At 54.3% G+C, this 24,949-nt stretch overlaps 1 protein-coding gene across 2 annotated transcripts in view; it reads left to right on the top strand.

Annotated features, from left to right (window-relative positions):
- The window catches only part of LCK (LCK proto-oncogene, Src family tyrosine kinase), a 31,936-nt gene extending 8,916 nt beyond the window's left edge, over positions 1–23,020 (top strand). For both annotated transcript variants that reach the window (XM_043505948.1, XM_038377782.2), the window contains exons 2-13: positions 4,913–5,019; positions 5,409–5,490; positions 6,503–6,593; positions 7,085–7,183; positions 7,476–7,579; positions 8,297–8,446; positions 8,933–9,085; positions 13,865–14,044; positions 16,951–17,027; positions 17,684–17,837; positions 20,634–20,765; positions 21,184–23,020. In XM_043505948.1, the coding sequence (XP_043361883.1) occupies positions 4,918–5,019; positions 5,409–5,490; positions 6,503–6,593; positions 7,085–7,183; positions 7,476–7,579; positions 8,297–8,446; positions 8,933–9,085; positions 13,865–14,044; positions 16,951–17,027; positions 17,684–17,837; positions 20,634–20,765; positions 21,184–21,386 (1,527 nt within the window). In that variant the 5' untranslated portion in view covers positions 4,913–4,917 and the 3' untranslated portion in view covers positions 21,387–23,020. The remainder of the gene's footprint in view (positions 1–4,912; positions 5,020–5,408; positions 5,491–6,502; positions 6,594–7,084; positions 7,184–7,475; positions 7,580–8,296; positions 8,447–8,932; positions 9,086–13,864; positions 14,045–16,950; positions 17,028–17,683; positions 17,838–20,633; positions 20,766–21,183) is intronic.
- Positions 23,021–24,949: the final 1,929 nt, after the last annotated feature.

Raw genomic sequence — 24,949 nt, 5'->3', positions numbered from 1 at the left:
GGTTGGGAAATCCTGATATGACATGAGGATCTCAGGTTTCATTAAAAACAAACAAACAAAAATGATAAGTTTCTAGTTCTCATGGTTGCAGAAAATATCCCTAAACGCTCAGAAACCCAAAAGGCAAAGAGAAAAACCACATGATTTTAAGCAAATCTCATGCTATTTAGCAACCCGATTCATGATTTTGGAACGCTCGTGGTTGACAATATTGAAATTGGCTGTCAGTGGCGCTACTTCGGCTGAAGTGCCTGCCTGTCTGCTCCAGCCCGAAATACTTTGCCAACTTAAATAATGCCAACGTGAAGTTAAAGGGAAACTCTCAATGTCAAAAGCCACATTTCAGTCTAAATGCTTTCCCCCCAGCACTGCTGTTACTAGTAAAGTCTAAGATTAGTAGAGATGAAACATGCTTGAGAGAAAATAATTCTTTGGGCCTGATTTTTCATCCCAGATGATGCAAATAGAAGGAACTATAGAATCATAGAATCACAGAATATCAGGGTTGGAAGGGACCTCAGGAGGTCATCTAGTCAGAAGCCCCTGCTCAAAGCAGTACCAATCCCCAACTATGCTGGTGTGAAACCAGTCTGACTGAAAAAACAATGAGGAGTCCTTGTGGCACCTTAGAGACTAACAAATTTATTTCAGCATAAGCTTTTGTGGACTAAAACCCACTTTGTCAAATGCATGGAGTGAAAAATACAGTAAGCAGTATATATATATATACAGCATATAAAAAGATGGGAGTTGCCTTACCAAGTGGGGGGGTCAGTGCTAATGAGGCCAATTCAATTAAGGTGGAAGTGGCCTATTCTCAACAGTTGACAAGAAGGGGCGAATATCAAGAGTGGGAAAATTACTTTTGTAGTGCTAACGAGGTCAGTGCAATCAAGGTGGACATCCTTGATTTCCAACAGTTGACAAGAACGTGTGAATATTAGCAGAGGGAAAATTACTTTTTGTAGTGACCCATCCACTCCCAGTCTTTATTCAAGACTAATTTGATGGTGTCCAGTTTGCAAATTAATTCCAGTTCTGCAGTTTCTCGTTGGAGTCTGTTTTTGAAGTTTTTTTGTTGAAAACTGGCCATTTTTAAGTCTGCTATTAAGTGTCCAGGGAGATTGAAGTGCTCTCCTACTGGTTTTTGAATGTTACAATTCTTGATGTCTGATTTGTGTCCATTTATTCTTTTGCGTAGAGACTGTCCGGTTTGGCCAATGTACATGGCAGAGGGGCATTGCTGGCACATGATGGCATATATCACATTGGTTGATGTGGAGAATCAAGCTTCTCAGCTTGTTCCCTTCGTGCGTTTCACACTATACCAAATGTCGGGGGGGCTCAGGGGCTGGTGTATTACCTGCTACTGCTGTGAACTCATTCTTACAAACTATGGCTGTGTCTACGCTGCCACTTTCAGCGCTAAAACTTTTGTCATTCAGGGGCGTGGAAAAAACACCCCCCCCCGAGCGACAAAAGTTTTAGGGCACGTCTTCACTGGCAACATTAAAGTGCTGCCACTTTAACATGGCTTGTGTAGTCGCAGCACTAGCGCTGAGAGATAAAAAAAACCACCTCCAGGAGGGGAATAGCTCCCAGCGCTGGGGCACGGTCTACACTGGCGCTTTACAGCGCTGAAACTTGCTGCGCTCATGGGGGTGTTTTTTCACACCCCTGAGCAAGAAAGTTGTAGCGCTGTAAAGTGCCAGTGTGGACAAGCCCTTAGCGCTGAAAAGCACTGGTATAGACAGCGCTTTATCGCTGGGAGACGCACTCCCGGTGATAAAGCTGCCACCGCTTATCCGGGGTGGGGGGTTTTTATCGTCAGGAGAGCTCTCCCCCAGCGATAAAGCGCGTCGACCCTGCCCACGTCACAGTGCTGCGGTCGCGCTGTAATGTGGGCAGTGTAGACATACCCTGACTAGCTTTAAGAGGACTTTGTCCTTTTCAAATTAAAGCTGAGGGAGAAGGAAATCAAGGCGCAGGAGCCAGGGCTAAACGATATGTGTTCAGAGGAGGAATGGAAAACATATGGTGAGTTGATGAAATGGTGAGATACAGGCAGGCTGTTCCAGGGGGCAAGAGGAGAGGTTCTCATATCACTAGAGACAAGGTTATATGAAAGGTGCAAATGGTACCACAAGGTGCAAGCACTGAGAGAGAAAGGCGGCTCTTGTGGTTAGGGCACTAACTTAGGACTAGGGAGACATAGATTTGATTCCCTGCTCTGCCACAGATGCCCTGTGTGACCTCTGGCAAGTCACTTAGTTTCTCTGGGCCATCATTTCCTATCCCCAGAGAACATTACCAGGCCGTTGCAGGCATGGGGGAGTTGTATGCCGCGGGGCTCTCCCCCTGCAGCACCCATTACACGACCACCTGAAATGAATGAAGCTGACAGTTGCTATTAAAAGAGCCACCTCTCATTTTAGCTTCCGCGTTTCTCCAGGACCTGACACCGTCACAATTAAATGTAAAGCCTTAGAGACAGGCAAGGCCCCTCAGCACCAAATCACTAGGGCCCAGCGCCTGTGAGTTCGGGGTTCTCTCCCCCTTCACGGATTTCAAGGGGAGTTGGGGCTGCTCGATGCTGTGCGGGGCAGACCGATGACGAGGGAGGCCGAGGAGGGAGATGCCCTAAGCCAGGCTTTTCCGTGGCTGTGGGCTAACCTTTCCAGACTGACTCACCGGGTGGCTTTCCCCACCCTGATTTATGCTGTGCTCAGTGTTTGTGGGAGAGCTATGCTTTCCAGGTGGTTTGTGCAGCTAACGCAAAAAGGGGGCTTTCCGCCGGCAAGGCCCACGTTTGCCTGCTCGTCCCTGACACCCCCGCCTGCTGTTTTGCACATCCCACATGTTTGTATGTATGTGCCACCCACACTCTTGGATGTGCCAGTACAGGAGCACTTCAGCGTTTGTGGGTCAAACACCGGGCCCAGGTTAGTCTGTTTGCTGTTCCCTTTGGCTGATTCTTTATTACGGGGAACCGGTCATGCAAGTTGAAACCGTTGAGAGTGGCGGGTGCTCTGCACCTCTGAAAATCACGCCTCCGGGGTCTCAAGTTGGGCTCCTGAAAAAAAGGAGCCATCCAAAAGTCATGGCCTTGGCTGAAAACTTGTCCCAAAGGGCAGAAGGACTTGGAGTACAGCCTGGGAACAAACAATGCCCCCGCTAGTAACTCTCATCTGTCCTTAGCAGATGAGGAAGCTGAAAATGGGAGCGAATGAAGCAGCGGGGTCACCCCAGCAGAGAGAATGTGAAGCTCACACCGGGCCTGTGTATTGTCTGTGCTCTGCAGGGACGCCGATGAGAGTAGCATGCAAGGATCAGGCCCCTGAGAGAGGGGATGAAGATGCAAATTCCCAAGGTTGGGCACTTTAGTTGGTTCTGCTGGCTGGGGCAGCTTGTCTTGTTCTGTCTTCCCAGGTCTTGTTCCTTTATGGGGAATGGGCTTCTCAAGGGCTGAATGGTTGGAGTTCATAAACTGCTCTCTGCATCAGCATCGATCCTTTGAATGGCAGACAGTTACCGGGGGCTAATCTGCAGCTGTGCCCCTTGGGGCTGTGATTTCTGTGCGATCTCCAGGGTTTAACTAGCTCAGTACCTGGAGGGGGACCGAAAATGACCCTGGTTCTTTAGGAGGCCGAGTCTGTTCACCTTTGAGCCAATGGCTTGGCATAGCGTTAAGGACCCTGTTGTGCTGTATTTAGGCATAACACCAAGGACCTGCTTGCTTAGGGTAATTAAAGAGTCGATCGTGTTGATTGCATGATCAGGGGTGTTTCTCCCAATGTCCTGGCCAGATTCCAGTGTAGATCATTACGTTCCGCCTCCCTCAATTCCCTTTGCAATCCCAGCTCCATCACTCCTATCCTAAACTCTTGTGCAATGTTGCTGTGGTCTGATAAATGGCGGCTGTATTCCATCCCAGAGATGGCTGCGTTTCTGCGGTGGCAGGTGAAGTAGTGAATACGCAGTTAATATCTCAAGCTGTGATGTCTGTAAAGCACTTTGCCTTGCGTGGGATGGGACGTGCAGTTGAAATGTAAGAGGATATTACCATTGATTAACTCCCCTCCACTCCTCAGACAGACGGAGCTAATTACTGCATGTGAGAGTATGGGGCATGCATGTAACCCACCAGTCAATGCTGTCCCCCTCTGTGCTGGATGCACAGAGGCTGAGAGTCCATGCAGCCACCTGCTATAGAGGTTGTCTCTTTAGCTCAAGCTGTAAAGACTCATGCTTTTAGCTTTGGAGGTCCTGGGTTTAATTCCCCAGCCACGATGGTAGCTGTCACTCACGTACAGACTCTCCCAGCCCTTTGCACATTCTGCAGGAGGGCTGGTCACAGTCATGCTCTGGAGAGTTTGAGAGACTGCTCCTCATGGCGGGGGGAGGGAGTGGGGGAGACATATTGTGGAAGTGGCCTGTGCCTTTAAGGGCTGAACGTCCCAGAAAGAGAGGCTGGGTGCCGCACTGGGAAGCTCTTGTTGTTATGCATAGGAGAGCTCTTGCAAGTACCTTAAGCACTGAGTGACAACTGAAGACCACACATCAACCTAGAAAGGGATGGGAGGCCCAGAGGCATATTTCCTCCTTAAACGCCCCCTGGTCAGGGATGGCCCCATGCTATGCCTCAGCCCCACAACTGAGCCCTGTGCCTATGGAGGAGCCAGCATCTAGTTCTTCCCTGCCCTCTGATGCTATTGAGGCCTCCTTTAGAACCAGGGAGGAGACTGGATTCCAACCCCACCTGTTACTTGTGGGGAGACTGTCGCTTGCATTCCAGGGATGGGCCCATTTGCATTTGGTTTGTGCCTGGATGTTCAGGTCCCTCTGGGTGAGGAATGAAGACCTGGACCTTCCCTTTTCACAGCCTCTGGCTCTTGTCCCCCTCTTCCTGCAGGGACCATGGGCTGTTGCTGCAGTTCTGATTATGACGAAGACTGGATCGAGAATATTGACATCTGTGAGCACTGCAATTACCCCATAGACCCAGCTAGTAAATCCCAGGTGAGGGAGATGGGGGAGAGCTCGCCTCTCATCACAGTATCGGGTGGGGGATGGGGCCTTTCATAGGGATCTTGCCCTTTCGGACTGGCATTGCTGGAGGAAATGGCCATACTTGAGGCCATATTTAAGACTTGCAGCAGCTCCACAGTGCCGAGCGTTTGGGGTCTTGTATAGCTAAGGAGGGCCCTGTGAACCCAAAGCACAGAGAAACTCCTCACTCAGGAAGATGGAAGGGGAAGCCCTTGGTAACGCCCTGCTGGGGAGGAAGTGAATCTGAGAGGACGGTATGAGGGGGAGACTGGAAGAAACTGGGTGCGGGGGTGGGAGTTCCTTCTAGAAGAGAAAATCAGAGAAATCCCCTTCACTCTGGTCTCTTTTCTTCCCTCCAGAGGCTGACATACAATGGCTCCGAGGTGCGTGATCCTTTGGTGTCCTATGAAATGCCTTCTCCGCCCTGCTCTCCTATGCAAGGTTGGTACCCGCAGACCAGAATGCTAGGGGAAAAAGGGTCTCCGGTCCTGGGGAAGCTGCCCAGACTCTGAGTCACTAGCGGGTTCTGTGCAAATAAGTTAGTCCCAGCTAGTGGAACAAGAGCAAAAGGAGTATAGAATTTTTACTCCCACTTTGCACGGGTGTAATAGACCATGTAATGCGCAGTGCAGGGGAGAGTTGAGCCCGTCCTCTTCCTCCTCCTCTTCCTCTTCCTCTCACTCTCTTTGCTTTTCTTCCCCTCTCAGTGCTCCCTCTAGCTTGTGTGGATCTAAACTGAGTGCTCTTGGACAGTGCCTGATCAACAGCCCATGGGGCCTGGAGTCCTCTCTTGTGCACACAGCCCCAGTGCAAATTTTACCCCTTCCTGGGGCAGGTTGAAAATGTTCCAGCAGATGCGTTCGCCATCGGCAAACGCTGATTGTACAAAATCAAACCCTTTCGCAGGAACGGGTTCATTTCATTGACCTTTTTTTGTGGGAAATGATCACATTCATAATAGAATAAAACGTAACAGTAAAAAGGATCAGTGCCAAAATTGAACGCTTCCCTAAGGCTAAAATGAAAGATTTGTGGAATATATTGTTTGAGGGAAAGTTCTGGCCATTTCAACTTTTCCTCCTGATTCAGGGCAGAACCCTATTTTGAATTCTTGGCATTTCCCACAGGACAGAAATTCTGAATTCCCCCCAGTTCTGCCCCCAACCACGGGCTTCTTCCACTCTGACCCAGAGGGGCCACCTCTCGGGCTCCAGCCTTTACAACCATTCTGCAGAGACTTCCAGTTAGCGCTCATTGGACGCTGGGTTGAGCCCTGTCAAACTCATTTCATGTAAGCCCCCAAACAGTCATCAGGTGGAAAAAGCTAATTGACAGGAGCTGGGGCCAAACTAGCATCCTGGTGGTGAAAGGCTCCACAGGTCACTGTCAGACCCCTGATACACCTCGCCTCTGTTCAGCCATCTCTAAAGAGATCTCTTGCTTTTCTTTCCAGATAAACTAGTGGTAGTTTTGTATGACTATGAACCAACTCATGATGGCGACCTGGGGCTCCAGAAGGGGGAGACGCTCCGACTTCTGGAGGAGTAAGTCTGTTGCCTTTTCCCCACTCACGCTAAGCCATGCATTGGAGAGCCACTTGGAGCATGCTCTCTCCATCCAGCCTTGCAGGCTCATGGGTCGGTCAGTGCTGCTGGACAAGCACCTGCTTGGGAGGGGTCCTGATTGCCTGCAGTTTCCTGGTGGGACCCCAGATCTGGAGGCAGGCAGGGCCCTCAGCACCCTGCACTCCTGCCTTGGGGAGGGAGAAGGGGATGTGGCTGCATCTAGCAATAAGCTACAAGTGAGAGGGAAGCACCCATTGGACAATAAGGTAAGAAGTGGGGGCGGGACGACCCTCAAATGAGCCAGCATCACCAGGCAGTCTGCCACCTTCCCAGCCAGCTGGGAGCATCTTCCCCATGCCAGTCTGAGGCCCCACTGGCCTCTTTCTACCAAGACCGCTGTGCCAGCGGAAACGCCCCTCCCTAGCAGGACTGGGGGGCTGATGTTGGCCTGTCTTCTGGTCTCGTTTCAGGAGTGGGGAGTGGTGGAAGGCCCAGTCGCTCACCACTGGCCAGGAAGGGTACATTCCTTATAACTTCGTCGCCAGGGTGAACAGCCTGGAGCCGGAACCGTGAGTGGATGTATCGTCTGGGTTCAATATTCTCCCCCCCAGCCCATGCCCCCAGAGGGAAGTCTCAGCCCTGGCCATATTTGCCCTGAGCCTGGCTACAGTACTAGGAAACATGCCCCCAGTCTTAGGGGGGAGGAGACTGGGCAACGTGAGCCCCAATGGATCCCGGATTCCTGTCCTCCTAGTGGGCACAGTGAGGCATCTTTGGTTGGGTCTCTGCTGGTGTGGGGGCAGGCAGCGGGGTAGGGGAGCACAAGCCAGCGTGACACTAACTCTGTCTTGGTCCATGCAGCTGGTTCTTCAAAAACCTCAGCAGGAAGGACGCTGAGCGACAGCTCCTGGCCTCTGGGAACACGCATGGCTCCTTCCTGATCCGGGAGAGCGAATCCACCAAAGGTAACCTGCGGCCAGTGAGCGGAGGGCCAGGGCGGATGCCCGTGTCTGGCACCTCTGAGCCTGCCTGGTGCTCTGAATGCACAGTGCAAACTCCATCTGCTACTCTACGGGCAATCCAATTCTTTACTAGCCTGATTGTACCACTAAGGCTACTGTCAGCATGAGCTTCCCCATAGCAGTGCCCTGACAGTGCCAGCTGGGCCTCTGGCAGTGGGCTTCCTCCCAGCAAACCAGCAACTGTACCACTCTTTTTCCTATATGGGTGTGTGTGCGTGTTTGCACACCTGGGCTGTGTGTGGGGATGCTCCCCTCCTTCTGGCATTCAGCTGCTCAGGTTATAAAGCAGAGGGGCAGATACTTGCCATTCTGCACTATCTTACCCTGGCTATGGGGATGATACAAACAGCCCAGAGCTCAAGACTGTCTTATGCCAGTTTTGGTGCTGTGGTGACAGTTGTGGGAGAAGGATTTGACCTTTTATGGCCAACATTCCCTGGCATCTCTCCGATGGACTCAGCAGTGGCCTGAAGAGAAGCCATCTCTTTCGGCATGTTGGTGCACCTCTGCCGGTGCCTGGCACGGTCCAGGTTTGCTCCGGGAGTCCCCTAGGGGAGGGTGGGCAGGGAAGCAGGAATTGTGGGGCAGGAGTCTTCAAGGGGAGAAAAGGAGACCAAGCCCACAGCAGCCTCATTCCTTGTTTCATGTTGGCCTCGCTAGGTTCCTTCTCCTTATCAGTGAGGGACTTCGACCAAAACCAAGGCGAGATGGTGAAGCACTACAAGATCCGGAACATGGACAAAGGGGGGTACTACATCTCCCCTCGCGTCACCTTCAGCAGCCTGCACGAGCTGGTGGAGCATTACACACGTAAGGCCCCGAGCGCTGCGAGGAGAGGTCAAGGGAAGGTGGGCACTGAAACTTCCACTTATCACCGCAGGAACCACTGCGGTTCCACCTCCCATGGACACACACAACAGTTTTCGGACCCCGTGCCCCACAGTGCAGCCTGCAGGGAGAGGCTGGGGTGCCAGGAGCTGTGGACTGCCCCAGAGTCAGGGCCTAAACCCCATACCCCACAACGCCTCCTGCAGGGAGAGGCTGGGACGGGGGAACTGTGCAGTCTGTCACTGAGGCCGAGATGTGTTTCATCTCCTCTCGTGAAGGCGAATGAGTTTTCGCTCTGGACAAATCGATCCGCAAAAGCTGGTAACGAGTCACTGATAGCACAAGCAGCTCGTGTAGTGCCTGGCCATGGCTGCACTCCCTCGCCCCATCCTGCGTGCGCCCCCTTTGCTCTTCCATGTGGGCTCATGTTTACCCCTTGATTTGCCTCCCCTGCTCCTTGCCCTGCAGGCAATACAGATGGACTATGCAGCCGTCTGGGCAAGCCCTGCCAGAACCAGAAGCCGCAGAAGCCCTGGTGGCAGGACGAATGGGAGGTGCCTCGGGAGACTCTCAAGCTGGTGGAAAAGCTGGGAGCGGGGCAGTTCGGAGAGGTCTGGATGGGTGAGTAAAGCAACAGCCATGACACGGGCCAAGAGGTGGGTGACGCTGACAGGCACGCCAGTCACTGGGTGCGGAGTGGCACTGGTGGGCTCGGCTCCCAGGCATGGCCAGGGCAATGTCTGGTTATGTGCAGAATCCCTCTCCAGCTGGCTTTTAGGAATGGCCCTGACAGGCTCCCAAACGCTGCCTGCAGGCATCTTCAGCCAAGGGCTGGAGGAGGGGTCACCGGGTGTGGCGAGAGGACAGCAGGACCCCCAGCCTCCAAACAATGAGGTCAAATTGTGAATAAACATGGATCTCAGTTACATTTAGGGGATGGGTTTAATACTGTAACTGACTAGTCTGCATGAGCACCGCTGTCCTTTGCCGGTTGGAAACAAAACTAATCGGTTGTGAGTCATAGGCCCTATACTGCCAGTAGGGAATGGAGAGTCTCCTGCAGCTCGAGCAGGCCTGTGCTTTTGGTGCAGGGGGATCAGGGGTCCATCCTTGCTGGTGCCCAGGGGGTGCAGAATAGTGACAGCTGGGGCATTCCTTACTGGCCCTGGGTTTATTACAGTATATTTAGCAATACTGAGGAGAGGCCCAGAAGGAAGGCCCCCTGCTTGGCTCTCTGCCCTTTTGCCTTCCGCTGTCACTCTTGCCTGTATCCGACTGGCACTGTGGTTGCGGTTCCTCGGGGCACCTGATTGCTGACTCAACTCCTCTCCTTGTATCTGCATCCTGCGAGGAAGTTCTCCCCAGGGCTGTGGCCAGCGGGAGAAGGGAGAGGAGGCGATGGGGTAGGACTTGTTCCAGGACCGTCTTCGGGCACTTTTTCTTCTGGGGGGTGCAAGGCAGGAACTGAACGAAGACCCTGGGGAGGGGCAGGCTCGTGATGCCACCCAGGGCAGTGATGATGGGTGCTGGACGGTTAGCCAGGCTCTGCCAGGCAGGGCCTGGGCTGTGGTTGGAAGGAGTGTCTGGGTTTAATGGAAGTGGGGACTCCTGCCCTACACAGCAAAGGATGGTGTGGGGAAGGGAGGCTCAGGGGTCTGGTAAGAGGATACTCCTAGGTTGCTGGTCCTACTCCAGCCCGGGTGTGTAGGGATCCAATATCATTCCCGACGGATGGCTCTTTGCCCCTGGCTAATTGCCTGGTTTGGCCTGGCTCCCCGGTGCTTCATGCTGTCATTTGCACCTGGGCACAGTGCAGCGGGATTGGAACAGTGGGGCTGGACCCCCCACGCTGAACTGGCCTGTGGGATAGGTTGAGGCCCATGGGCAGGGGACCAGGATGGCGGGGAAGCTGTCCCTTCCCCCAACCCGGGGCTGTGCCTGTCCTGTGGGTAAATAGGGGCTGCCAGTCCCTCCCAGGGACAAAGCCAGCCCTGATTCACGAGCCCAGCTCCCAAGCTCAGTGCAGCTTCTTCCTGCTCCCGCCAGGGCGACGGGCTGGCCCAGGGTGAAAAGAGGCAGAAACAGACCTTGGGGCTCAGCAGTACAAGGGAGCGGAGACTTGCCCAGAGACTGGCTCGCAGGCCCAGCCCAGGTGTCTGTTCCCCTTTCCTTTGGCTTCTCACTCACAGACGAGCTACACTGGACAGAGGCCCAGCTGCGTCCCACGTGGGATGCAAAGGGAGGGGGGGACAGGGCCTGCTGAAGGACGTGTCTCACCCGGCCCTGCCTTTGGTGCCAGGGAGGAAGGTGGTCACAGTTCCCTCCAGGTGGCTGGGTTCCCCCCACACTCTCTACTTGAGTCAGCAGTGTGCCCTTGTTGCCAAGAAGGCCAATGGCATTTTGGGTTGTATAAGTAGGGGCATAGCGAGCAGATCGAGGGACGTGATCGTTCCCCTCTATTCGACACTGGTGAGGCCTCATCTGGAGTACTGTGTCCAGTTTTGGGCCCCACACTACAGGAAGGATGTGGATAAATTGGAAAGAGTACAACGAAGGGCAACAAAAATGATTAGGGGTCTAGAGCACATGACTTATGAGGAGAGGCTGAGGGAGCTGGGATTGTTTAGTCTGCAGAAGAGAAGAATGAGGGGGGATTTGATAGCTGCTTTCAACTACCTGAAAGGGGGTTTCAAAGAGGATGGCTCTAGACTGTTCTCAATGGTAGCAGATGACAGAACGAGGAGTAATGGTCTCAAGTTGCAATGGGGGAGGTTTAGATTGGATATTAGGAAAAACTTTTTCACTAAGAGGGTGGTGAAACACTGGAATGCGTTACCTAGGGAGGTGGTAGAATCTCCTTCCTTAGAGGTTTTTAAGGTCAGGCTTGACAAAGCCCTGGCTGGGATGATTTAACTGGGACTTGGTCCTGCTTTGAGCAGGGGGTTGGACTAGATGACCTTCTGGGGTCCCTTCCAACCCTGATATTCTATGATTCTATGATTCTATGATTCTACTTGCCCTGCCTGCTGCTTTACTTTTGGCTCATCCCTAACCCTGGCCCCACTGGCTATCAAGAAGAGGAAGGGAGGGGTGGTGCCATTATCACTGGCCAGCAAGGCAGGCCAGGCCTGCATCCTTCTTCTTTCGCCCCGGGTGCTCTGGCCCAGTGCCTGCAACCCCTGCCCCAGTGCGCAGCTGCAAAGCTCAGCTCTCGCGAGGCTGCACTAGCAAAAAGGGCCCGTCGGCCTCGGTGCTCCTGTGGCATGCAGGGTGGCTGGCACTCCAGGAGGTGTTTGCCGGGGGCATGACCCCAGGGGTCAGTCTGGCTAACACTCCAGGGGGAGCAATCCCAGGGTGTCACTCCCCGCTAGGCCACGGCAGTCGTGCTCCAGGGACTTCAGCTTTCAAGGGAAATTCATCGTGGCCCAGGGATTTCTAGGTAAACAGCAGCCAGCACTACCCAGACAGTGGAGCTTCCTGTCTGAGGGCATTTCTCATCCAGCGTCCAAAGGCTGCCAGGCAAATAATCTAGGACAGCACACGGTAGCACAGAGCCATGTGGGAGCTGGACCTCAAAGCACCTGAGTTCTGGCTTCAGTCTTGAACTCGCCCTCTGAGTGGGCCCTGGATCTGCTCAGCACTCCCTAGCTTCTCTCCCCTCCTCTTCATGGACCTTCCCCTGAGGCCTTTTGTACTGCCCTGATGAAAAGCCCTCGGCTGGCATAGAGATGGATAAGGGTCCTAACCTAGCCCCTGGCAGAGAGGGTGAATCAGGGCGTGGCTGGAGTACACTGCTTGGCAGCTATTACTTGCTTCCCGGGGACCAAAGGGAAGGAAAACGTAAGCTAGAGCAGTCCAGAGGCTGCTCTAACTTACACCAGGAGCTAGGTAGACCTCTGCACCGCCCAGAATATGGGGAGCGCAAAGGTGTCTTAATGCCACTTCTATCCCACCTTCCACTCCTGCCCCAACCAAGTAACTGACAATCAGGCTTAATGTCTCCCCAGCCTCTTCCCACTCCACTCCCGCCCTGGCCTCATGCCCCGGTGCCCAGAACCACTGGTGGAGACAGGACTGGGTCCCAGTGCTCAGACAGAGAACCCAACTTCCTTTGGGTTTGGGCTGCCCGGTCCCAGGTGGGGTGTGGAGAGTGTGTGCATCCAGTGCCTGGCTCTGCGTTCTGGGCATGAGGAGCCCCGCCTGGCATAGGAGCTGTTGGCAGTTTTGAACCGCACTGATAAGAATCACGCGCATCAGAAAAGCCCTTGTTGTGGCTGTCGCTCTGGTATCTGGGACCAGCTGCTGCTCCGAGGGCACATCTCTGAGCTACGCTGTGAGAAAAAGAGCAAATCGTGAAACCGCCTGGTGCTGTGGCAGCTGGAGGGAGAGCAGGAGGGCGCAGTCTCCTGTCTCACCCTGGCACCTTGCGGCGGGGGCTTCCTTCAGACACCTAGAACGGGCTTGGTGACTGAGCTTGTCTGTCCCTCCCCATGCCAGCAAGGAACTCCCTGCAAGGCTCTGCAGCTCCCGCTGTGGCTGGCGTCCTCTCCCCTGGCCGGAAGGGAGGGGTTGCCACAGTGCAGGGCGGCAGAGGGTCCTGTTGCAACACCATAATGCATGGATTGAACCTGCCATTGCAATGGACACAAGCTCCTCTCTCTCTCTTGGGCCCTCCCCACTCTGCGTCCCCTTGACCGTTGGTTCAGACAGTAGCATGGGCCCTGCTGGGCTGCCCGGCCCCTGTGCGCTCCATTGCTGCAGCCTGGCCCAGGAGGGGTTTGCAGGGTGGGGGTGAGGACTGAGGGCCCCTCCGGAGATGGGCAGAGATGGCTGTTGGGAACAGGGGTGGGGGGGAAGAGGTGAGATCAGCACCCCACTAGCTACCCCGGTCCAGGAGCTTGTGGCTCTGAATGGCAGGGTGTCAAAGGTCAGACCCCCGCGGGTTCCTCTCTCTTGTTGATCAAGAACCATGAGTGACCCTCCTGCCCCCGGGTTGAAATGTGACTAGAGATTCCCCCCAGGGGAGTAAGTGCAGATCACGAAGCTGTGTAACTCTCACGCACGGTGCCCCGTGGACACCATCTGCAACAGTTGCTTTGTACCTGCTGTTTCTTCTCTCTGGACATAGACTGGAGGGGCTGAGTGGTCTTTGCGTCTCCAGCGCCCCCCACTCACTGCTGTATGGGACCCCTGCTGTGTGAGCTTCCTTGCGGGAGGGCAAGTCAATGGAGTCAAACCAGAGATGGATTGGACCCAAGTCCCCGCTGTTGTGAGCTTCCTCCCAACAGTGCCGGCTGGGCCCCAGGCTGACAGTGTAGTGGCAGGAGGATCATGCTAGCCACTCACTGCAGTAACACGGGCCTCCTCTCCCTCCTTGCCCCCTGCCCCATCTCTCTGCAGGTTACTATAACGGTCACACCAAAGTGGCCATTAAAAATCTGAAGCAGGGCAGCATGTCCCCCAGCGCCTTCCTGGCAGAAGCCAACCTCATGAAGAGCCTGCAGCACGCCAAGCTGGTGCGGCTCTATGCCGTGGTGACCCAGGAGCCCATCTACATCATCACGGAGTACATGGAGAAAGGTGAGCCCGCCAGGAGCTGCCCTGCCATCCCTAGCTGTGCACTCCCCAGGAGCCTTGTAGGGTGGGGAGCCAGGCCCAGCCCGGCCTGCTGAGGGGCTGCCGTCAGTTTGGGGAGACCCATCAGCCGGTACTCCTGCAGCTCCTGCTACCCTTCTGCTTTGAGCAGAGAGTTTCAGCTGTGGAGCATCTGCAGCAAGAACCGGCGGGGAGCCCAGAGCAGAGAACAAGGCCTGGGGGAGGCCGGTAAAGCCCTATGGGCTCATCCAGAGGCTTCCATCCCTTCCTCCAGGCTTGTGCTCATCTTGGGGTGCTTACGGCTCTTGCTCGATTCCCAGTGACCCCCCCCCACCAAAAGCTGCTCCACTGAGAGACTGAATAGGGCAGAAGTGTGGTCCAGCTATTAGAGCAGACTCAGGAGCCAGGACACCTGGGTTCTGTTCCTAGCCCTGCCACTTACTCGCTGTGTGACCTTGGGTGAGTCACTCCAACACCCCGTGCCTCAGTTTCCCCAGCCTTAGCATGGGGTGATGGCAGTCAGCTAGGGATGACAGGGTTTTGCGCTTATCTGCTAGTTGTTTGCAGAGCACTGCATGTTGGAAGCGGCCCCAAGGGGGGCACTGTTACTGCAAAGCCTCTTAAAATACCCTGTCCTGATTTTTTCCCTAGACCTGGGCTTCATCTGAACTCCCCACTCCCTTGGAGAGCTGACCCTGAGCCTGGCGTTCCCCTGTCTCATTACTAATGAGACAGGAAACCACCCTGGGCTCGTGGTGCTAGGGCTATTCTAGTCCTGCCGGCTGGCGCTGCATATTGTCTCACGCAGCCTTTCATTTCCTTTGCCTGCTCTGAGAGCAAAGAGCAGTGGGTTCGGGTCACGACCTCCATTATCCAGAGGGTGTAACAGTGAACCTGGACAAACTAATCCTGGCAGAGGAGGAGGGAGGCCGGTTGGATGGGATAGGGAGAGACGGAGACCTACAGACAGCTCTCCCTTTCCTGCTTGCCTCCACTCCGTGCCAAGCTTCAGCAGAGCTGTGAGCTTCCTGGCAAGAGTGTCATAGAAGGCAGGAGTTCAGTTCAGAGGGCTGCTAAGCAAGAGTCACAAGGGACACATCCTGAGGGTTCAGCATGGCCCTTTTCTGTCTTGCCGGCTCCATGGCAGAGTCACGCTCCCTTCCTCTGAGAGCTGGCGGCTCTGCCAGAGGAAATGCGCCTGTCTGTTATGTTTGGCTATTGAGCAGAAAGGCTGATGGGATCAAGGCAACCGAGCCAACTCCAGGGTTGTTCAGGTCTATTTCTAGACTTGGGTCATGTTGCTCAAGAAGTTTGCCAGGAGTTGATTTCTCAGTATGATCCTCACATGGGATGATGGGGGCTTTAGGGATCCTTGGGGGAATGTTTCTCAGAGGGTCCCAGGTGTGTTGTTATGGGGGTGGTTCACACTGCATGGTGCTTGTGTACAGTGATGAGCTGCCAAAATCTTAACAACCTGTTCCCTACTCACCCCACGAGGGGGTCGTTGCTCACCCCTGCCCCCCAGGACCTCTGCCCCATCCACCCCCCTCCCCTGTCCCCTGACTGCCCCCAGAACTGGGCAGGAGAGTCTTGTGGGCCACTGTAGTGGGTGCCCACCCCACCCCTAAGAGCCAGAGGCACCTGCCGGGGGGTGAGGTGGGGACTCCCAGAGGCAGCTCCCAGGAAGCATCTGGCAGGTCCCTCTGGCTCCTAGAGTCGGGGGAGCGTAGCTGGGGGGGGAGCAGGGGGAGCAGCCGCTCCCCCACTGATCACATCAAAAGTGGCACCTTAGGTGCCGACTCCGGGGGTGCTCCAGCCCTGGAGCCCCCACGGGGAAAATTTGGTGGGTGCAGAGCCCCCACCGGCAGCTTCCTGCCCCAGGCCCGGCCCCAGCTCACCTCACCTCCGCTCCACCTCCTCCCCTGAACCCACTGCCCTGCTCTGCTTCTCCACCCCCCCCCAGCTCCCCACAGATCAGCTGTTTGGCGGGAAGCCGGGGGGGCTGAGAAGCAGGCAGCGGCTTCCCGCTCAGGCTGAGGGAGGCAGAGGGGAGCTGGGGTGGGGAGCGGTTCCCTTGCGCCCCCCCCCAAGCTCACCTCCACTCCGCCTCCCTGGGCCTAAGCGGGAAGCCTCCACCTGCTTCTCAGCCCCCCCACCCCCGGCTTCCCGCTGAACAGCTGATTTGCGGGAAGCCTGGGGGGGGGCAGAGAAGCAGAGCGGCATTCAGAGGTGGAGCGGAGGTGGGCCGGGGGTGGGGCAGGGAGCTGCTGGTGGGGGCTCTGCACCCACCAGATTTTCCCCTTGGGGGCTCCAGGGCTGGAGCACCCGTGGAGTCGGTGCCTAAGGCGCCACTTTTGGCCGGTTAAATTTAGAAGCCCTTTTAGAACCGGTTTGTCGCTGTGGTTGTCCCCTGCGGAACAACCGGTTCTAAAAGGGCTTCTAAATTTAACAACTGGTTCTAGCAAACCGGTGCAAACCGGCTCCAGCTCACCACTACCTGTGTGTGTGAATTGATTGTGGAACAATGTGGGGGGGGAGGGCGGGGTTTATATGGGGCAAGCTCATGGGTTCAGAGGGAAATCACATGATGACAAACCAGCAAAGGGAGCAATAACCTCCTTCCACACTCCGTGAACCCAACCCAACCCAGCCTGGTCCTGCACTGGCTCATTGTTCATCCAACTGGGCCAGGTGATGTTTTAGCAAATCAGTCCCTGCTCCCGTCTGAACAACCCAGGTCAAATGGAGGCCTTGGATCGGCTCGCACCTTTGAGAAGCCCTGCCCTGATTCACAGAGACTCTCGTGATGGGTCTGAGGGTGGCTGAGCTGGTTCCCAAGAGAGCTGCCCTCAGGGCAGGGCTGGCATTGACTGGGGCTGGTCCCGTTGCAGGGAGCCTGGTGGATTTTCTCAAGACCCCCGAAGGAATCGGACTCACCATTAACAAATTGCTGGATATGGCAGCACAGGTGAGGGGGGGGAGCGCCAGGAGGTAGGAACTGGGTAGGGATGGTGCCGGGCTGGGGACAAGCTGGCAGAGTCTGTCTCCAGGGGCACAGGGGGTTAATGTTCCCTAGGGCTTTGTGCTCAAGTGATGGGAGAGAGTCTCAGCCTGATACCCTGCGAATGGATGGGCCCATCCAACCAGAACCCTACATGAAGTGCGCAGTGATGAGTGCTGAGAGGCTGAGGGCTGGACAGTGGCGGGGGCTGCGCGTCGGGATTGAGGGGCATCGGCAGAGCTGCGGGGTGGCGGCAGGACAAGAACAGCAGGGGGCTGCTGGTCAGAACCGAGAGGCATGGGTAGCATTGGGGTGGAAGGAGTTTGTCCAGCACCTGCTTGCCCTGCACCTGGCGCTAGCTCCAGCGGCCATCACTCCCTCATGTTTACTGTCAGTAACCCTCCCACCCCCCATATCCAGCGGAGCAGGAATTTCCCCTTGTGTCTTTCCTTCTCCTCTGTCCCCCACACCTGCCACCACACGGCCCCCGGCCCTGAGATCTGCAGGAGATGCTTGACTAGCTGAGGCCAGGGCAACCAGTGGGGGTGGAACTCAGATTGCAGGAACAGAGCCTCAGTCTCCCCTGCCATGTGTAACGGCCCCTCTGTGCCCCACCTCCCCAGATCGCAGAGGGAATGGCCTTCATTGAGGAGAAGAATTACATCCACCGCGACCTGCGAGCTGCCAACATCCTGGTGTCAGAGACCCTCTGCTGTAAGATCGCTGACTTCGGGCTGGCTCGGCTCATCGAGGACAATGAGTACACAGCCCGGGAGGGTGCGTCCGCCACCTCCCCCCCTCCACCCTGCCAGCTGGGGTGCCCCTCTCTGGGAAGCAGGGTGGTGAGGTTCCCTGGGCAGGTGTGGGCCATGACAGCAGAGGGACAGAGCTCCCAAGGCTGGAATGGGCCCTTGCAGCAGGGCAGCGGTGTTGTGTTTGATGTGCCCAGTGAAAGGTTGCAGGGACAATTGCCCCAGCTTCTCTCTCAATCTGATCCTCCAGTTCCAGTTTAGGGGGGTCTCCTGCCCCCAGGGAGCCCCTCGCTGCTGCTGACTTCCCCCTCCTGCAGCACCGTTCCTCTGCTGGCTGATCAGAGGAGGGGGGTGGATTTCACACCTCCCTGATCGCCCTAGTTCTGCCCTGGGGGAGCAGGATTGGGAGGAGGATCTAGACGAGCTGGAGGGGTGGGGGAATCCCCCCAGCTCCTCCTAAACAGGAGCATTCACTGGTGGCCAGGTTTGAAACAGGCTTCTGCAGCCGTGAGTTCAAACCCCTCTAGAGCTGACTAATATCTACCATTGACAGCAATAGGATTTCATGCCGTTTACCCTGGGTGGGTCATCTGGGAGGAGGGGGGAAATCTAGAAATCCTCTTCTCTGCATGGAAATTAAAGACCCCAGGGCACTTCTTGCGAGTCAGGGTTTTGCTCCACATGACTACCCTCCACCTCCTGGACGGCTGCATTTCAGTGAGACCGTGCGGCTCTAGGTTGAGCTCCTCTGCTGTGGAAAGTGTTTGAGGGATGCACGCGGTTACCGGCCAAGGCACTGATCACTGCTCGTGAATGCCTTGCACAGAGGGTGAGCTGCAGTGAACCTCTTCTCCCGCCACCCGCCCATGTAGCGTTGGAAACTCTAGCTCATGGCAAGATGCCGGCCTGATGCATCTCTCAGTGTCTCTCCTCCTGCAAGGGGAGAGAGCAGCAGCAGGCTGAATATAGACACCCACAGCCTTGCAGTAACATCCCAGCCCAGCGAGGAAGTGGGAGCCCACCACAAGCAACCCGTCGCCCCTGTGTATCTGAGCTCTTTGCAGCTTTTGGTGAGCCCGAGCCACACATGATGCTGCAGCCTGAGCTGGGCCTGGGGGGTGGGTCCTGCAAAGGTGAGCTGGGACCCGGAGCTGCCGCAGCTGGATGCTCCGAGCATTGTGCGCCAGAGAACATCTCTGGTAGAAACAGGCTGGCGTCTCCCAGATCCGGCCAGGATGGGCAGGAGGCTCTGCTCAAATGTTCTGGTATAACTGAAGTGCGAGGGAAAGGGATTCAGGGGTGCAGAGACAACCCCCAACTCATGGTAGGCTGTGGGGAGAGCTCAGCAGGGAGCAGAGGGGGTTTGAGGTCTGGACACAGCCCCTCCTTGTGTGGGATGGGGTGCAAGGAGCTCTGTGGGGCATGGGGGAGAGGGGTTAGATGGCTAGAGGCAGCCCCTCCCAGGGTGAGAGCAGGACCTTTACAGGTTATGGGATCACGACTGTTTTCTTCAGTAAGGGACCTAGACACACATGGAGAGAACAGCCTGGCTGCCCCCTGCCCTCCTAGGCCAGCGAGAGCAGCAGTGGGAAACATTTATAACCTCTCTAGAGCAGAGGGGCTGCTCCTCCAGACATTGATTGCCCTGTAACTCACATCAGTCCTGTAGGATTAGAGCCCTCTCTGGTGGCTCATGCAGGAACAGCCAGCACTAAAAGACCAGTGTTGGCATCTGTTCTAGGGTTGGGCAGGGACCCCCCCGCACTGGTTCCATCGCTCAGGTCAGTTTCAGTAACTGGAACCGTGATGAGATGTGCAGATGACGCCCAGGTCTGCACATCAGCGGTCTGTGAGATGTGTCTAGGGCATCTTTCTCAGTGCCAAAGCAGGTTTTTATATCCTGGGTCCTTGTGTGATTCATTGGCTCAGATATGACCCTCTTTCCACCTTCTCCTTCCTTTCTCCAAGGATAGGCACAGCTTTTGCGCTGGCTTGGGGCCACACCTTTACACTTTGCGCAGAGAAGAAGAGCGTGTCTTTCAGTTTGTTTCACTTGGTTACAAAGTCAGTCTCCACGGGTTTCCTGTGGCCTTTAGGCCTCTCAGTTTCTCCTTCCAGCTTGTGACCATCGCTGGTTCTGGATTGGCTCTGACAGTAGCGAGTGTGGGTCACAAACCCTGGCACGAGCCCAGTGTAGAAAGCTGGGAGCATGGAATGAATCAGCCAGCCTGATGTAACAGTGCAGGGATCTATAGTTAGTTAGCTTGTAGTTAGCTGTCTGCAAGCTAAAAACCCGGCATAACACCTTGACAAGGGCACTGCTCAGGCACCCCCTGGATTAAAGCTTTTCTTTACTGATGGCTGGAATGGTGGCTTCTGTAGAAATGGATAAAACTGCCCATAATCTTGCAGTTTGGACAAATGAGAACAGTGCTTCCAAATAATAAAACCTTGGACAGTGCCAGTGTAGAATCCAGTTAGGGGCCTTTTGTGGGGGGTCTTTGATTCCTGTGAATATTGTCAGAGATTTTCTAGGGGTGGCTGGGGGGGTTGGATCTGGGGATTCTGTGTTTCCTGCCCCAGCAAGCTGAGTGGGGATGGGAATTGAAATAACCACCAACCACTCTCCCAATTGCTGCCCTGAGCATGGGCTGCCCAGGGCACCGGGAGGCTCTCAAAAGACATTGAGTGTGCTGATACATCTCTGAGATGGGCAGTGATGGGGAAGGAAGGGGATAAATCTAAGTGATGAGGGCAGGTAGGGAAGGTCCCAGGTCAGCCTTAACCTTTTTTTTTTTTTAAATCCCCTTTCGTATTTCAGGAGCCAAGTTCCCCATTAAGTGGACAGCACCAGAAGCCATTAATTATGGGACGTTCACCATCAAGTCTGACGTTTGGTCATTTGGAATCCTCTTGACTGAGATTGTCACCTATGGCCGGATCCCTTATCCAGGTCAGGACTTCACAGCAGCACACCCAGTCCCATCAGCATCAGCAGAAAGGGGTCACGTGCCATGCGTCTCTGTGTGTGTGTATGTGTGTGTGTGTACACACAGTGCTGTTTCACTCTGTGTAGAGCTCTAGGTTACTAATGCAGGACCGTTTTGACCTAATTCGAATATATTTCATCAGCCACATAAAGTTGGAAAAATAGTAGGGTCCCTCACTGTCTAGGGGTGGATCCATCTCCTGTGCCCCAGCACCCCCCAGAACACGTCCAACTACTTTAGTCCCAGATTGGATCAGTCAGAGGTGCAGCAGGGAAGAGTGCAGGATCACAGGCTGTGGGGAAGGGCTTCCAGCCCTGTGGTATGTAAATTGCACCCTGACTTGGCTGGTTCCTAATTCAGGGCTGTGTGTTGTGACCACAGGGATGACTAACCCAGAAGTGATACAGAACTTGGAGCGTGGTTACCGAATGCCTCAGCCCGACAACTGCCCAGAGGAGCTGTATGGACTGATGATGCACTGCTGGAAGGAGAACCCAGAGGAGCGCCCCACCTTTGAGTATATGAAGAGCGTTCTTGAGGATTTTTTCACTGCCACAGAAGGCCAGTACCAGCAGCAGCCGTGACGAGAACCTGAGCCAGGGTTGGCAGCGTCCTCACTTTGAGATGTGCAGGGGGGAATGGTCCCTGTTCATTAGCTCCTCAGAGACTCACAGCTCAGGCCCAGGCCTTTGGATCACAGCCTAACTCTGGCAGAAACTCGTCTCTCCCCCTCACGACAGTGAAGGTGTTTACAGTGTTTCTGGAGCACACACTCACGCAGCTGATTCTTCTTGATTCTCAGAGCACAGGTGACGTGTGTTTTGTGAGTGCTGACAAAAGAGCTGCGTGACCCAGAGGGCTGCGAGTTTTCTACCTGAGCTGCATGTGCAGGCATACACATGCTAGAGCACCCACACAAACACCGTGGGCACACATGTATGCCCACAGTACCGTATATGGGCTCACTCAATGCACACATACCCGACACGTGTGTGCGCGCGCACCCTGGCCATAAACACACAAATATTCAGCTATGCAGATGCACACAAAGGCTTAGGCGTGTAGACACACCCACACGGTACAGACGCACACGGACATGCAGTGCGCATAGCACACAGAGCTGCACTGTAAACATTCAGACCCATATCTCTGGCAACTAAAATCCTCATTTTGCCCCAGTACGATGCAGAAGCCAAGTTCTCTTGCAGCCCTAGGCTACGGGTAATGCTCAGAACCCACCACAAATTGCACTGGACCCAAAGAACCCCTTATCAGCACTGATCTTCCAGCATGAGAGGCTCGGAGAGCTGCAATGTGGAGCACCTCATGTCCCTGCCATCCCTACCCATCGGTTCCCAATGCAGGATTTCCCTGGTGCGTTTTATTTCCACAGTGAAGATGGATGGTGTATCCATGCCAAGGGGTTCTGCCAGCCTTGTGACAGAACAGTTCACACCCAGGGCTGTGATCAAGGCACACAAATTGCTGCGTTTGCCACAGCTGCTCCAAGGGGACGCAGGGCCCCCTTGTGCAATGTAACAGAGGCAAAAACCTCTTTACACCAGAGCCAGGCTGTCTCTGGGACACCACTGCCCAGGTCTATTTATCCCAGTGCCTGTGAAACAGCCACTCTCTGCCCTGCTCGCTTGCTCATTTTCACTCTGAAACCACATGGCTGGTTTCTGACTAGTGCCTGTCGCAGACAATGGGTCCCAGAATCCTTTAGAAAGTTTGGTAACGCAGTCACCCAGTTCAAACATTTTAGCAAAGGGAGAGAGGAATGATCACACACGAAGAAAAGGAGAGGACTTCAGTCCAGACTGCAAGGGACCTGGTGAGTCACAGAAGTGTGGAGAGATGCAGAAGGCTGTTTCAACCGGCAGGAGCTCCAGAGGCAAAAACTCTTCTGGTTTCTCTGCACTGTTGAACATGACATTAGTGTCCTGGAAAGTCGATAGAGACAGGTTCAAACCACAAAAGGGGGCTCAGAATTTGACCCGGCAGGTGTTGGCTCTAGTTTGGACCCATCCCTACCATCAGGGGTTCTGCATAATCTCACAAAAGGCTTATTTGAGAGAAACCCTCCCATCTCCCTGTTTTAGGATCGAGCCACCCTGAATAACCAGCCTGTGCAGGACTCTTTTATTCCCCATTGTACTTTAAAGCCCTGTCTTGTGTTGCTCTTTGATTTTCAGTAAATAAACACCTTTGAAATGGAGCCTGCTTCCTCTATTCTGGTGGGGGGCGGGGGGGAGCTATTCATCCTCCCTTGGCATTGTGTGTATACAGAGCTGAGGGTGGGTTACTGGCTCTGCTTCTCAGAACAGGGAACTTGCAGGATTGGGCCCTAAGTCAAGCCCAATAGGAGGTCAGGGCACTTGGTGAGGAGGGGAGTCTGAGGCAGCATTTCTCAGGGGGCAAGGGGTGCACTTGGCACCAGCTGTGGGTCGGCAGTGGGCTCAGGAGGGACATACTTAGCTCCTGGCAGGGTGAGTACCCAGTAAGGGGGCGCTGGTGTCACAGTTTCAGGATAGCTGCACCAGTAGTCCCCGTTCATGGTCCATGTGAGGCTTCCAGCTCCCAGTTGTCGTGTCTCTTGGGTGGAGACCCGTGTCTCACTCCTTCCTAACCAGGGATTTTAAGGCTACATGGTCCCCTGGTTTACCATGTCAAATTCCCAGCAAGCCAGTCTGCCTAAAAGGACAGCGTCGGTGCTTTGCTTTCTCTTTAGAGGCTATGCCCGGTGTATTGCCCAGAAGTGTAAGTTACCACCCAGTTCCGGCTAAGCAAGCACATTTATTCTTAACGTAAAAGCATTCTAGCGAAAGCACATTAAAGCAATAAAAGAACCTACATGCATGCTAGAAAGCTTACCAGAGGTCACTCCCCAACTCCTACCTAGGACTCTGGTAGGTGTCAGTCCTTCAAAATCCACAACTGGGTTTTTCCTGTGGTTACACGTTCATATCCAACAAAGATCCAGAACCAGGCTGGGCAGATCAGCTGTTTCTGTATACCACTCATGCCTTTGATCTTGGCCTTCTGCAACAGATAATCAGCAGATGCTCTCCCTCTCCTTAGGGCATAAAAGGCTGGGTTTTTGCATAACCAGAGTTGGGGAATTTGCATTAACCTTTCCCTAGGTATTCCCAGGAAATGTATTGTCCCAACTGTCCACACCTGTCTAGCCCATTTTCAATATAATCTTCTGAACTCCCCGGTTTCACATGTCACATTCCCCCTAGAGAGTTTACATACAGTCCCAGCCCATGATAAAACATAAACTTAATAGAACTAAGTCTTGCAAGGATATAGCAGGAACTTGTCACAACTGGCATGCGGGGGAGCAAGGGTGACACCTGTCAGGGAATCCCTAGGTGAGGGATCTGGGTCTGTGATGTGACTAGGGCCCTATCAAATTCATAGCCATGAAAAACGTGTCAAGGACCAGGAAATCTGGTGTTTTGTGTACTTTTACTCTATATACTATACTATAGGGGAAAAAGAAAAGGAGTACTTGTGGCACCTTAGAGACTAACAAATTTATTAGAGCATAAGCTTTCGTGAGCTACAGCTCACTTCATCGGATGAATACTGTGTTTCTCAAACTGGGGTCTTGACCCAGAAGGAACTGCAAGGCTATTGTAGGTGGCGCATTGCGATATTGCCACCCTTATTTCTGCACTGCCTTCAGAGCTGAGCAACTGGACAGATGCTCTCTAGCCACCCAGCTCTGAAGGCAGCACAGAAGCAAAGATGACAATACTCCGACTCTCCTCCCCACAATAGCCTTGCGACCCCCTTGGGTTGAGACCCCCAGTTTGAGGAATGCAGGCATAAGGGCTTTACACGTTTATATTTTGCTGTTTTTAAGTATATATTCATGCTTTGTTACAACACCGGGACATTTAAGATTTAAATATCTGAAACCATGACAGTCAACATTTTTAAAATGCCATGACTGTGAAATTTACGAAAATGGACCATGGATGTGGTAGGAATGGACCATGAAGTGTGAAAAATCAGGACACTCTTTTTTGGGAGCGAGGAAGGAGAAGGACAGTCGCTCTATCTAAGACAAAGCCCCAATGTGGGGACGTCTGGTCACCCTAATGCGTCCTCCCCCCCTGCCCCCGGCAGCTGGGGC

Source organism: Dermochelys coriacea, chromosome 19, assembly GCF_009764565.3.
Source record: "Dermochelys coriacea isolate rDerCor1 chromosome 19, rDerCor1.pri.v4, whole genome shotgun sequence".
Classification (NCBI taxonomy): Eukaryota; Metazoa; Chordata; order Testudines; family Dermochelyidae; genus Dermochelys; species Dermochelys coriacea.
The sequence above is the reverse complement of the archived record's forward strand: the minus strand, read 5'-3'. Positions and strand labels throughout refer to the sequence as shown.